The sequence below is a fragment of the Heptranchias perlo genome, chromosome 7 (assembly GCF_035084215.1).
Source record: "Heptranchias perlo isolate sHepPer1 chromosome 7, sHepPer1.hap1, whole genome shotgun sequence".
In the NCBI taxonomy this organism is placed as follows: domain Eukaryota; kingdom Metazoa; phylum Chordata; class Chondrichthyes; order Hexanchiformes; family Hexanchidae; genus Heptranchias; species Heptranchias perlo.
Window position 1 is genome coordinate 56,184,702 of NC_090331.1, and position 13,976 is coordinate 56,198,677.

General features: G+C 35.9%; 1 protein-coding gene across 2 annotated transcripts in view; it reads left to right on the top strand.

Annotated features, from left to right (window-relative positions):
* The window catches only part of rbm45 (RNA binding motif protein 45), a 60,670-nt gene that overhangs the window by 9,749 nt on the left and 36,945 nt on the right, over positions 1–13,976 (top strand). For both annotated transcript variants that reach the window (XR_010963438.1, XM_067987619.1), the window contains exons 2-9: positions 1,356–1,478; positions 4,309–4,435; positions 5,972–6,109; positions 6,668–6,913; positions 8,795–8,930; positions 9,050–9,146; positions 10,861–11,024; positions 12,239–12,457. Coding sequence is in view for 1 of the 2 variants with exons in the window: in XM_067987619.1 (XP_067843720.1) it covers positions 1,356–1,478; positions 4,309–4,435; positions 5,972–6,109; positions 6,668–6,913; positions 8,795–8,930; positions 9,050–9,146; positions 10,861–11,024; positions 12,239–12,431 (1,224 nt within the window). In the remaining variant the exon portion in view is untranslated. The remainder of the gene's footprint in view (positions 1–1,355; positions 1,479–4,308; positions 4,436–5,971; positions 6,110–6,667; positions 6,914–8,794; positions 8,931–9,049; positions 9,147–10,860; positions 11,025–12,238; positions 12,458–13,976) is intronic.

Below are 13,976 nucleotides of genomic sequence, written 5' to 3' on the forward strand. Positions count from 1 at the left end.
CTAGAATTTCACACAGGCACTGCTAGAATTAAAAACAGAACTGTAAGTACTCTCTGGGGATCTTGATCAAATTGTTATTTTCAGAGGGGAGGCAGGGCTGCAAAATAACTAGGGTGGAGTTCTGATCCAAGTAGATCTGTATACAACCTATTTTTTAATCAAAGTAATTTTTAGTCAGAACTCTAGTGAGAGTTCCCAAAATGCGATTCCTTAGCAGTTGTGATCAGAATTGCATGTTAAATGGCTCTTTAAAGCTCTGTTACCTAGAAGTTTACACAGTGCAGGAGACTTTGTGGCATCAACATTTTAAATAGTTTGCTTAGGGAGCACACCTAATGTACTTGCATGCTTTCTTTATCCTAAAGCGATCAGTGATGCACGTGAGTTATTGATCAGCTGAGTCCTTTAGTGTTAAGCATACAAACTAATAAACATGAACATCCAGATTAGTTAATTATATGCAGTGTTAATACAGTGCTAGTGTATGTCAATACAAAGCTGATCTATCTTCAAAAAGCTTACAGTTTATATATAATGCATATTTCTCATTTTTAATCTATATAAGTCCAGAAATTGCGGGGGGAAAACATTGAGTTCGCAGCGTCCGCCGTTATTAGTGCTTTAAAAACCCAGCAATTTGTGGCGAAGAAAAGGTACGCCTTGAATTCCAATTCACCACAAATTGCTGGACGATTTGCATTGCTCCACCATTAGCCTCATCAAAACCGAAAAAAATTGGCATCTAGCTATGAGTCTCGCTATTGTGTGTCATGAAATTGATGGATTTGTGCCGTTAATAAGAATTGATTTTGCCACATCCTTGTAGGGCTGGTAATTCGTGTTGTGATTTATGGTCCTGACATGCCACTCAACCTTGGAGGCCCAGAAAGGGAACAATAATACTTTGGAGTCTTTCTCCCGCAGGTAGTAAATTGTTCGTAGTGGTTAAAATTTTTTATTTTAAAATGTTTTTTCTTTCTTTTCCTTTCTGTGACTCTTCTCTCTCTCAATCCACTCTCTTTCCCCTCTTTATTTCTCTTTTCTGTACCTAGTTTGTCTCTAATTCACTCTCTCTTTCCTACTCCATCATTCGCTCCATTTCCTTCTCTATCCTAAAATTTCATTGGTTAAAGAGATAGACCAATGGACCCGATGTTCATGGGATCCCAGATGACTTGTTGGCATTACCGTGCCATTATCAATTTGCATTTCCAGCAGTTTGCAGTGCAAAAATAGTACGATCTGAAAGGTGTGGTAAAAAATCCAAATCATGGTCCTTGCTGCGAGATGCGCCACTCCGGCAATTTCTGGGCCATAGTTTTTTTTGATTGTCTAACTTTTTTTTTTAAAAACAGGTGTTCATTGCACAATCTCGAGGATCTGGCAGCCACCGTGATGTTGAAGATGAGGAGTTGACTAGGATTTTTGTTATGATTCCAAAATCCTATGCAGAAGATGATCTGAGGGAAAAGTTTAAGGTACATTATACATCTATATTTGGGATTCTTGACTTCAGCTTTTCCTAATGAATCTTCAGATTCAAAACTAATTTGAATTGGTGTCTAATTATTTCAGACATTACTAATAGCCCTTGTGGGATTTTCCCAGACTAACATTTTTTTGAATAAGGCATCTATTGTGTAAAAAAAAAATTCGCTATTTGTTTGGTTTTATTTAGGATGGTGGTCAGGATTTGGGGGGAGAGGGATTGGCTCGGAAGGGAAGGAAGGATACAAAAAGGGAGATATTGGGATGGGAGTAAGCAGAGCAAATGAGGGGACTCTTCGATGGGAATAAGGAGTGGAGGCTAGGGTTTGGGCAGGTCCCTATCACTGCTCCTACTGCACACTCTTGCCTTGGTGTCACTTGTATGCCCACTTGTTAGGCTTAAACTTAAATGAAGACACTAAAAGACACAAGTAGATGGGCGTATACTTAATCATGTAGTGGATGTAATTTTGTGATGTATGTAACTTCTTGAATTTTTTGTTTAAATATTTTGGGACACTAGAAATTTCAATTTCTGAGAGGGAAAAAATGGCAAATTAAAGTTTTTCAGAAAGTATTCTGAATTATTTGTGCGGAAAAGATAATCAGCATCGACTAGTTGCCAGAGCAATTAGTTACATTGTGACTGGTGATAGTTGACATAGTAAAATTAAATGAGAAATGTGGGCATAGCCACTTTCATAGGAACAGGCCTTTGAGCCTGTTCTGCCATTCAGTTAGATCATGGCTGATCTGTATCTTAACTCTGTCTACCAACCTTGGTTGCCTAACCCTTAAGACCCTTGCCTAACAAAAATCTATCAACCTCCGTTTTGAAATTTTTAATTGACCTAGCCTCAGCAGCTTTTGGGGGGAGGCGGTTCCAGATTTCCACTACCCCCTTGTGTGAAGAAGTGCTTCCTGACATCACCCTGAACGGCCTAGCTCTAATTTTAAGGTTATGCCCCTTGTTCTGGACTCCCGCATCAGAAGAAATAGTTTCTCCATTTTTCTCTCTCTATTCCTTTTAATCATCTTAAGCCCCTGAATTAGATCACCCCTTAATCTTCTATACTCAAAAGAATACAAGCCTAGTCTATGCAACCTGTCCTCATATCATTTAACCCTTTTAGTCTCGGTATCATTCTGGTGAATCTGCACTGCACTCACTCCAAGGCCAATATATCCTTCCTATGGTTTGGTGCCCACAGTGTTCTAAATGGGGTCTAACCAGAATTTTATATAAATATAACATAACTTCCAGCCCCCTTGAGATAAATGCCAACAGCCATTTGCCTTTTAAATTTTTTGTACCCGTCCACTAGCTTTTAGTGATTTCTGTGCTTGGACCCCTAAATCTCTTCCTCTTCACAGTTCCTATTTACTCACCATTTAGAAAATACTCTGATTTATCTTTCATATATCCAAAATGGATGACATCACACATCCCCGTGTTGAACTCCATCTGCCACAGTTTTGGCCACTTATTTAATCTATCAATGTCCCGTTGCAACTTTCTGCTCCCATCTATACTATTTAATGTGCCATCTAACTTTGTAGCATCAGCAGACTTGAATATATGGCTCTCTATTCCTTCATCTAAGTCATTTATAACTATAGTGAAAAGCTGAGGCCCCAGTACAGATCCCCAGGGGACAGCACTTGTCCTACATATCCTGTCAATTTGAGTACATACTCATTATCCCTACTTTCCTACCTCCTAACCAATTCCCTATCCATGTTAATAGGTTGCCTTCAATTCCATGTGCTCTTTTTTTAAGTCTCTTCTGTGGAACCATATCATATTTGTCCAAGTACTCAGTCGCTCTGTCCTTTTCAATTGAAGCATTGACTCAAAAGTATAACCAAAAATCATGACAACAGGAAGTAAGGTTTATGGACAGGAAGTTCATGCCCTGTATCCATACATTTCTCCTCAAACTGTACTCTGACTCACAAGTGTAGTTACTTTGCTTTTTATCTCTGGAAAATATTGATTTGTGTTCACCTGTTATAGACTTTGCTGGAAAATAACATGTCACAATAACCTTTTCAGGATTACTGTAGCAATTCTGCACTTGAATCTCAAAAGTAAGGGTACATTATTTTTTTAACTTGTCTATAAATATACTTTCCCTCTGATAAAGTTGTAAAACATGTTTTAGTAATGTTGTTTCAATAAGGAACCTAGGAGCTCTTCAGCCTAATTGTTTGATAACATAAGTGTAAGTATGCTTTTAATTGGTACTGTAGGTTTGCTTTTAATGCTTGCTGTTGGCTGGGTGACTTTTCTTGTCAGGACATTTTGCAAAGTTCCGATAGTTGTAACTAACCTCTAATACCTGCCTTGGGGATGCTTGATTCTGATACTGCGTGCAAAGAGAATAATCCTGTTAACGCCAGTTAATAAATCGCAAACGTTATTGGAGAGGAGGGACTGTATGATACTATAGTATATAATCTAAAATTGTTCTACCTCCGTAAAGCCCTCTGTCTTGGTCAGCTGACTTGTATGCATGTATAGTTTTAATGTTGCAAACCCACCATCCTGTCACTTGATAGAGTCACAGTGTTAGCAAGTAACCAAGAGATGACTAAGGATTCGAAACCTATAAATTAAAAGGTTAGAACGTAAACAATATAATCTTTTTTAAAAAAAACACAATGTTTGGAGTTGGCCAATGATACTTCAGTTTAGGATATTATCCAGTTGTTTAGTTTGTGCTTCGAAGACATTTTATAATAGAAATAATAACTTAATGTTTGTGGATGACGCTAATATATTAAATTCTAACTTCAATTCCCATTTATATCTATTAGGATTTTGGAGATATTGAATACTGCAGTGTTATCAAGAACAAGAACACAGGGGAGAGCAAAGGCTTTGGCTATGTGAGGTTTCTGAAACCATCTCAAGCTGCTCAGGCCATTGAAAACTGCGACCGATGTAAGACTTTCAGTGTGCAAAACTAAAGTAAACTTTTAAAAATAGATCCCTGTACCTCGTCTCGGTACCTGGAGTGAGATATACTAGAATCATTTATGGTTGTGATGTAAACAGGCTATTCCTGAATATAATAACTGTAGTAAAACTGAATGGAAAATATGTACGTGTATTTGTCAAAATTTTTATTGACTACTACATGATTAGACATCCTGAATGAGCTTGGGTTAAAGATAGATGCCACATTATATCTAAACGTTGGCCATTGACTGCAATAATAGAATGGTGGGTTTTCTTTTACAATACGGTATTGTGTTTGAGTCACTAACCACGATGTCCTGGTGACGGTACATTATAAAAGCGGCCTATTAAACCTGATCAGTTAACATTGTACAGGTTTTAAGGTAGTTTGTATGGGAAGCACACAATATAAGTCCTATTGGAATTCAGCTACTGAGATCTGTATCTTTTATATCATGGGGGAAAACTATATAAAAAAAATCTTATTTTAAAAAAAAATTACTGGGTTAAGACTTGTCCCAGTTTAATATGTGTCCTAAGGTCACAATACAGAAGAGCTTGTAAAATTTGGTGGTGAAAAGTTTGCAACTGCTGAGAACATTGTAAAATTACAGTACCAATCAGGTGATGGAGGTTTATTTTGAATACGGTGATCAGTATTAGCCTTCCTGGTCTTGCGTTACTTTGCTTCAGACTGGCAACCCCTCCTTAGAGTGCCTGGACAAAATCAATTTTTTTTTTTGAGAGCATGTCATCCCCATTTTGTGAAAGAGCTGTGCATCATAATGATCATAACTGAGATATTCTGATGAAAATTGCATGTTGGGGAAGTTATCTCAGTATTTTGGGGAAAGGATACCCGTTTAAACGTAGTATAAAATAACAAGTGCCTCATGGGAGTGGGAATTACTGCTGCCACGTGGCAATTTATGATGCAAAAGAAGCTATATGACTTGTACAACTGTAAATATCTAAAGTTAAAGTTCTAATTTAATGTCTAACTGGTAATCAGTTGCACAAATGTGTAACAAAATGTATGCAGTAATTTCCATTTATGAAAATTACAAAGTTGTTTTGTTCCCTCTGTATAAGATCGTTGTATGTAAACAGTTGGGGAGTTCGTAGTTACTTGACTGGGATTGATCAGTTCATCAAATATTAGAACCCAAATGGAAAGTTACAGGATAATGAAGATGTCCGAGAATCTCCCGTGATTTGCAGGAAAAGACTTCTTTGGCACTAAAACTATGGTTGGCGGTGATGACTTGTTTAAACTGTATAGTTGCAGTTGAGTTTAGCTAACATATTTCCTGTGTTTTGCTGATTATGTCCTTGCATCGATTGTCATACTATAGATAGCCAGAGAAAGTTGGACACAAAAAATAAAATGCTGCGATGCAAGAGGGAGCAAAATGTAAAGTATTCTTTATTCACAGGAAATTAGAAAATGAACTCAACCAGGCAGAGTTTTATGCCTATCTTATGTTTAATATAATGCATTTCCACATTTTTGCACAGCTTTTAAGGCAATACTTGCTGAACCAAGAAACAAACCTACATACTCTGAGAATGACTATGTGGGTGGTGCCAGACAAGAATCATCGTCTTATGGGTCAGGATTTGATCCTCCAAGAGGTCAAAATATGTTTCCTTTTGGTAAGTGTACAGAATTAAAGGGGGAAAAATGGGTAAGCAACACAGTCGTTAAAGACTATTGTGAAAATGGTGCGTGCATAAAATTGAATTTATGCAATTGTTTTGAAGTTGATGTGAATGCTGTAAACCTGCCATGCAATATAAGGAGGATCGGGAGCCAGCATTGGAGAACCACCATAAGTTAATATAAAAATTGGTTACTTCACACACCTGTGCTGCCCTGGGTTTATAGAAAGAATTAACCCAGAAAAGAAACAAGTACAGAATGTATGATTAAAATGGCGACATTTCATGAGACTGTTTGTCCGCTGTATATATTTTATCACTCTAGGATCTGATCTGTCCCCCTCCAATTAAAATTTCAATTCTCTTTTGTAACAACTATATTCAAAAAGTATTTCAGCAATTCATATCACTCTACTGATTCACTAACTCTGTAGTTTTTAAATAATTGGAAAATACTATACTGTAATTTATGTGCTTTTAATCTATTTAGTGAGGGTGAGGTGCTTTTCAGAAATGTTTCATTTATTTATTCCTGATTAAATGCTGATGCAGGTGAATTTACCAACTTTGGAACAAGTGAAATGAGAGGTGGTGAAATGAGAAGTGGTGAAATGAGAGGTGGAGAAATAAGAGCTGAAGTAAGAAGTGAAATGAGAGGTGGAGAAAATATCTCCACATGCCTTTCAGTGTCTACTAGAGGAGTGCTTACACATGAACAAGTTTATAGTCTCTTCGATATCATCCCAGGACTGGAATATTGTGAAATTCAGAGAGATCCCTATATGGGTTATGGCAAAGGCAAGTACTATTGAATGTGTACAAGTATATAACAGGTAATTGGCTCAAATCCTTTAAACTGATTTTTAATGTATTTGTTCTCATTTTCCCCTCTACCTATCCAGCAACCCCCCCCCAAGTGTATGCACATTCTTGGGATCATTCCCATGCATTTTGAACTGCCTAATTGCCCCTAGGCCTTTGCCACTGTTGCATTCCTACCTTCTCTCCTCCAGTGGAGAAATGGCTAGTCTTTATTCTATATCTCTGATGACTTGGCCAAGATCACAAATTAGGCACATGGGTGATTTATGTGGTAGAATCCACATGTACAGTCACATTAATAACTATATTAACAAATTAGATTATGTTTAACGTTATAGTAGATTGTAATCAAATCTTTTGCACTACAGAAGATATTTTTATTCTGCTCATGTCAACTTGTTACAATATATTTACATCATAGCACTTGAGTAAAATCTTTACAAACCCATATTTTTTAAGTGTAGATATTAATGAGATGAGGGTATGTTGTACAAGATATTTTAATACAAAAATGTTTTAATATGAGGGAGCGAAACTACTTTATTTATTTTGCTAGTATTTTATCGTATCAAAGATCTGTGTCTAAAGATTGCTGGTGAATCAGACTAGTAGACGATTTCTAGCATGCCACAATTAAATTTGGGGTTAGGAAGTAACGTTTTTGTTCCATCCCATAGTTGGAACTTGGGTACATAATGCTAATGTTGGTATTTTGACTTCCTATATACCTGTTGAGTTGATAAATGTAGATTTGAGCATTTTGGCAAAAGATCTGAAGCTGTGAATGTATGCTATTATTCATTGCTACAGATTAATGGATTTTTCTCAGATAAAAAGAAAAAACTCCCATACTGAAAATCTGAATAAAAATAGATGAGTGCACAGCCGGTCAGTCTGAATCAGAAAAAGGGTTAATAGGTTCCATCCATCAAATCAAGGGACACTATCTACAGTTTCCCTCACTGAATTTTTAAAAAAGTATATTTAAAATGTTTGGCTCTAATTTTTAATTGTCAACAACTGTAGTTGCTATCCAGAAAATTGAAGGAGCTGGTCAAGTATTAAATAAGTCCCTATTGGAATTTTTGAGACCTGTCTTTAATGCTGTAATCTTAAATATACCCCAATTATAGTATAATTCGCAACATTTGACACAGACCTCCATCTATACAAAACTTAAAAGATAAAACCTAATGCTATTAAAACTTTGCAATTCTGACATGCTTGCCTACATTCAGAGAAATCAGACTTCTCAGTGTGCATGTATCAAAAGATTTAATTATGTTATTGTAATTGCCCCATGTTAGAAATTAGGAACCAATTATGTAAGTTATCCTGGTTATTATTTGCTGTTCATAATTCCTGTCAAATGGCATAGGACAAGTGTTTTTATTGTTTCATCGCACAGTAAGCATAAAATTGAAAGCCTTTTTTACCTGTAGATGGCACAGTTATACAGGTTTTGATCGTCTACACCAAAATAGGAAGGATATTGGTGTAACATTTAGAAATATCAAAGATTTTGTATTTCATTTTAAAAACAAGAAGATTTACTATTAGAATTGCAATTCTGCAGGTATTTCATTGAACTATATTTCATATGTAAAAATTAGTCATGCTTGTGAATTATCACTGTTGCTGATGACTTGAGTATTTTGAGATTTATAAAGAGTCACACATCTGTAGTTTATACAGATCGCCTCTGTAATGAGGGTTTCCTTTTTTTGTGGAGAAGAACATGATGTCAATTGGGCTGTTACATGTATAAAGAAACTGCTATATCTCTCAAAGATGGGATGACCTCTATTAACAGAGAAACATTGAGTATTGATGTTTACATGCGATTTTTTTTTTTAGGATATGCTATTGTTCGGTACAACAATGTGGCATCGGCAGTATATGCCAAAGAAAAGCTGCATGGATTTGAGTATCCACCTGGTAATCGACTGGGAGTCAATTACATTGAAGATGACCCTGGAGACAGGCGATCAAAGTAGGTCTATTTCAGACGACTGTAGAAAATTGGCCAGAGTGCTATTTTGTTTTTGACACATCGTGCACAAATTAATCATCGTAAAGATGATTTCCATCATTTTTCTTTTTATGTTTTAGCCCAGTTGGAATGATGGCCTTACAACTTGTGGCAGCTCAGATGATGTCAATGGCTTGTAACAGTCCTGTTGGCCAGCAGATAGTTCCACCTTCACCTGTAAGTACTAAGATGTTTTCAAAGATGGTTGAACCAAACATGTTCCTTTTTAGATTTTAAGAAACATTTTCTTAATTCACTGGCACAGTTTTTTAATACTTATAAACACTAATACCTGTACCTGTACTTATTGGCAGGCAAAATTAATTTGCTGAAAACTGTATGGTAACCCTTATTAATGTTCTGTCATGGAATGGTTTATAGTATCATCTGCTTATATAAAAGTATACTTTCCTCCATGCCTTTGAAAGTGTTTGGGTTTTATTTTATAATCACATGATGGTTTTTTTTCTTTTAACTTCATGTTGTCTGATACATTAGCCACATGTGGCTACTTGGAAATCTAGATGTGGCAAATTGCATTTTATTAGTAAATAGAAAACGAGTAATAGGCAGCATTGTTTGGGCACATGATCTCAATACTCTTATTCGCATGGTGTATGAATGTGTACTTTAACTTATTTTGTGCATTTGTTGGTACAATGGTAAGACTAAAGTAGAGTACAAGTGTTTTTTGATCATTGAGTGCTTTACTTCCTTGGTTATAGACTTGTGGTAGTTAAGTAAATATACATGTGAAGTACATTTGCCTATATTGTGTGAGTGTATGTAAGGTGTTTTCTGCTAAAATTAATGCATGTAACTAAAATGTTGTCATTGCCACACCTGTGGCTAGTTTGCAGTTTCTATTGGAAATCACTGTTTTAACTTGTTCACACCCTTTTTACTGCAAATGTTTTATGTATAGTGCAGAAAATTATGCTGGTACCATACATTTGTTTAGATGGGACGAATTTTTTAAAACCCCTTGTTCTGTAATGAACACATCATAGACCTGTAATCTGAAGTTCACTACAGTCCTCACCGCTTATAGTGGGCGTGTTCATGAGAACACAGTTTACCAGCGCACGCTATTTGTGATGGCCGTTATAACATTTGACAGACTTTATGGCACCACTTTTAATAAGACTTCTCTTGAAGATATGTAATGAAGTAGTGTAAGTGAAAGTTGTAGACCTCCATACTGCAGCCTCTTTAAAAGTATAATTTCATATTATAATGTAGATTTATATAAATCTAATAAGATTGAGGAAAAACAAATTAGCAATACCATTATTTAAGAGCATGAACTACTTCAGTTATGCGTAGATAAAATTCAAACATATACAAGTAAAACTTTGGCCTGAAGGACATTTAAAGTCCAGCTGGATGTTTCCACAGCTGCCAGAGCTTTCTACTTGAACTCAAACCGCTGTTTGGTGCTTGCAACAAACATAATTAAAGAAACAGTACATTCTGGGCTGATTTAGCATTGTGCTAATTATGCAGAAAATGCCAGCTACAATTCGCAGAGCATGATGTAAATTAACAAAGCCTGAACAGCTGTTTCTGCCTGAAATAAATGGAGCACTTAGACGCCATAACCGGCAACTTTGTAATTGACATTAATGCAAATAGATAATGCTTATCACCTTTTTGATATGTGACTACCTGTTGTAAACGTGAGCGTTTTAAGTGGTGGGGACTGTATTACCAAGATTTTTTTATTTGAAGAAGTTTGGTAGGTAGAACTTGCTAAACAAAAGTTTATATGTTGCAGATACAGTATGTTCTGCAGATTAAGTATAGATTCATTTGACTGCGTGATGAAAATACTATGTAGAAAAAAAATTAATAAAGCAAAAATATAATGTGTGACTAAAATTTGTTGCAGGGTTTTGGAGGAAGCAGTAACGCTCAGATGTCTCGGTTGCAGGTTGACTTTTCTGTACCTGCATCTCAAAATTTTGCTGCTTCTGATAGCACTGTCAGAGAGAGACTCTTTGTGGTCTTCAATCCAACTGTTCTGCCTCTTGATATATTGGAGGACCTGTTCTGGTAAGGAACTGTTTTAGACTTTTGAAGTCTTAATTTGTTTAAATGTGCTCTATTTGCTGCTTAATTCACTATTAGTTTGAAAAGATCAATGTTCAGACTTCTTACTCCTTTTCCTTTTGCAAATGGTACTAAGTTAGAAAATGTAATGAATTGTGAAGGAAAGTAGAAAATTGAAAAGGACAGATTAAGCGAGTGGGTAGAATGGTGGTAGATGCAGTGAGAGTGGGTACGTTTTAAAAGTACAAAATGGGATCTTATTAGGAAACACTTGGAGCAAATGAACAAAAGGATTTAGGGCTTCAGGTACCTGTATCATTAAAAGCTAACTCACAATTTGAGTACTGGTAAGACTTTATTTGGAATATCGTGTTGCGCTCTCAATCTCGGGAAGATTATTCTGGCCTTGAAAAAAGTTGCCATGATGGTATGGTGGATGAAGGGTGTTAGTCACGATGAGAGACTGGTTTATATTTCCTGGAGATAAGGTTAAAGGGTCATTTGATTGACATGTTTAAAATAATGAAAGGGAGTTGATGGGTCAGCTAGGGAATTGCTCTTACCTCCACTGGGGGAAATCCAGAATGAGAGGACGTACAGTCTTATAATTCAAGCTGTATCTGTTAAAAATGAATCCAGGAATAACTTGCTCATGCAAAAGGTTGGGATTGTGGAACACTGTTCCAGAAAGCAATAAATGCAAAGTGGTTAAGATAGAGTTAGAAAGAGTAGTGAGGATTAAGGGGAGCAAGAATTGGGATTGAGGAGAGGGAGCAGCCATGGCTAATAAATTGTGGAGAACTTGGTGACCACCTCCTGTTCATATGTTTCCTCAGGAAAGCTATGGTTAAAATTACCAATACACCATTTTTAAACCTCATTTACCTTTAGCCAAATCAATGGTGTATGTATTTTCTACGTTGTTGCCATACTTTTTGCCGATGCCTGAGTTAATCTCTCAGAAGCTTCACTTTTTTTTACTTTTTGTATTTTCCAGTTCTCACTTTTGTGGTTAAGTACCTCTTGCCCTAAACATTGCATTTGAACTTTGCAATATTTAAATTAGTAATAAATGCATGAAATTACAGAAAGTTTTAGTCTGACAATGAGCTGATCTTGTATGCTGAGGGAAACCATCTGCATATTTACACATGATTTTTTAGAAAAGAATTTGAGGCTTATTTTACTTCATATACTAATATTCTGTTTTTTCCTAGTCGTTTTGGGAACCTAATTGAAGTGTACTTGGTACCAGGCCGTAACATTGGCTATGTTAAATATGCTGAAAGACACAGTGCCACTAATGCCATGGAAGCCTTGCATGGCAAGGTTGTTAATGGTATCAAGCTCAAAGTAATGTTAGCTGATCCTCCAAGAGAAGAGTCACATAAACGACAGAGAACACACTAAGACGTTTCACAAAAGATTGTGCAAAGGTAAGCTTTTTTTCTAACTTGATTTACAGGACTGAATGATACAATATTTTGTGATTACCTTTTGCATCTAGGTTGACATTCAGCCCAGACAAACAGGATTAAAGAAAATAACACTTGTGGCTATTGAGACCTAAGTGAATCTAGTTCAGGCATTCTTGTTTTAGATCTAGGTGGACTTCTAGCACAAAGCAACTCCAATTTGGTGCTAAGATGCACCAAGTTCGTTTTATGAGTAAGGTTGAAGAGAATGGGACAGCAGAAATTATATACTGGTATATGGTAGGGGATGTTCCTCTGAAGTTGATCTTGGCACATTATTAGGGTAATGCAACATGATCTCTACTTTATACATATCTGAGCTTGGAAGTTCTTATTGCTGTAATTGGGTGTAAAACAAAAAAAATAATTTCCCAGCATCTTCCCTTATCGCTGAGCATCATTTGAATTTTTAAAAAAATATTGCTAGATACATATCTTGTCTGAAGTCTTCCATTAATTTGATTTATCATTTTTAATGATGACTAATGTCTCTTTGGTGTTGCAAAATTATGTCCTGCCATCAAAACTCTTAACTTGCAGTTGAGGCTATAAATACACATTAATTTTTATCACACTGAAATATGAACATTTAGTTTATAGAAGTATTATACTGAATAACCATTATTGGTATACATTTGCTGTACTCTAGGTTCTTTTGTATTCTTTTGACAAGCTGCCAGTGACTTAGAGATTTTGTGTCTTCAGTTAGCATTTGAAACTGAATGCTGTAAAGTTTATCATCGTTTCTACATAGCATACTTAGTATGCTGCCGTTAAAGACATTCTGAAATTACTATTTTCAAAATTTATAAAGGTGATAGGATTCTTCTGTATTTAAGGCTGAGTGTGTGAACCAATTGCTCAATTGGTGTGATCTGCTGACCATCACTCTCCTATACTTCCAAAAACCCATCAACTGATTTTATTAAATGTAATTTTTAATTTCCCCAATTACTTTAAGGGAAGGGGGAGATTTATGCTGTATTCTCCACCCACTAACACACAGGATTAGAATAAACTCAATAAGCATCCTTGCTGCCTGGTAGTTTAGTTTGAAAACGGAACTATTTCTCAGTATTTTTTGTTTAAAATATAAAGCTTGAAGGAATACTTAGATTTTTCCAACATCTAAAATTAGCAGTGGTTTCAGACTAATTCCACATATTAGTTAGTCTTGTTTTTACATGTTCCACTGCTTTGCAAATTTTTTTAGTGATTTTTTTTTAAACACATCGGTGGTGCAAGAACGTACAATAAAATTCACCACATTAAGAACAAAGTCCTTTGCCTTTTTATAGTGTCATTTAACTCTTTTTCTCATTTTGTATACAGGTACAAAACAAAACTGCCAACCCAACCTTTTATGAGCTAGCCTATGTACTAATGAATATTCCCAGAACTAAATTGGTAAAAAAAAATTGTTTGCTTTCAACCTTTTTCTCCAGGGAAAAAGACTGGCAAAATAAACAGCCCTACCTGT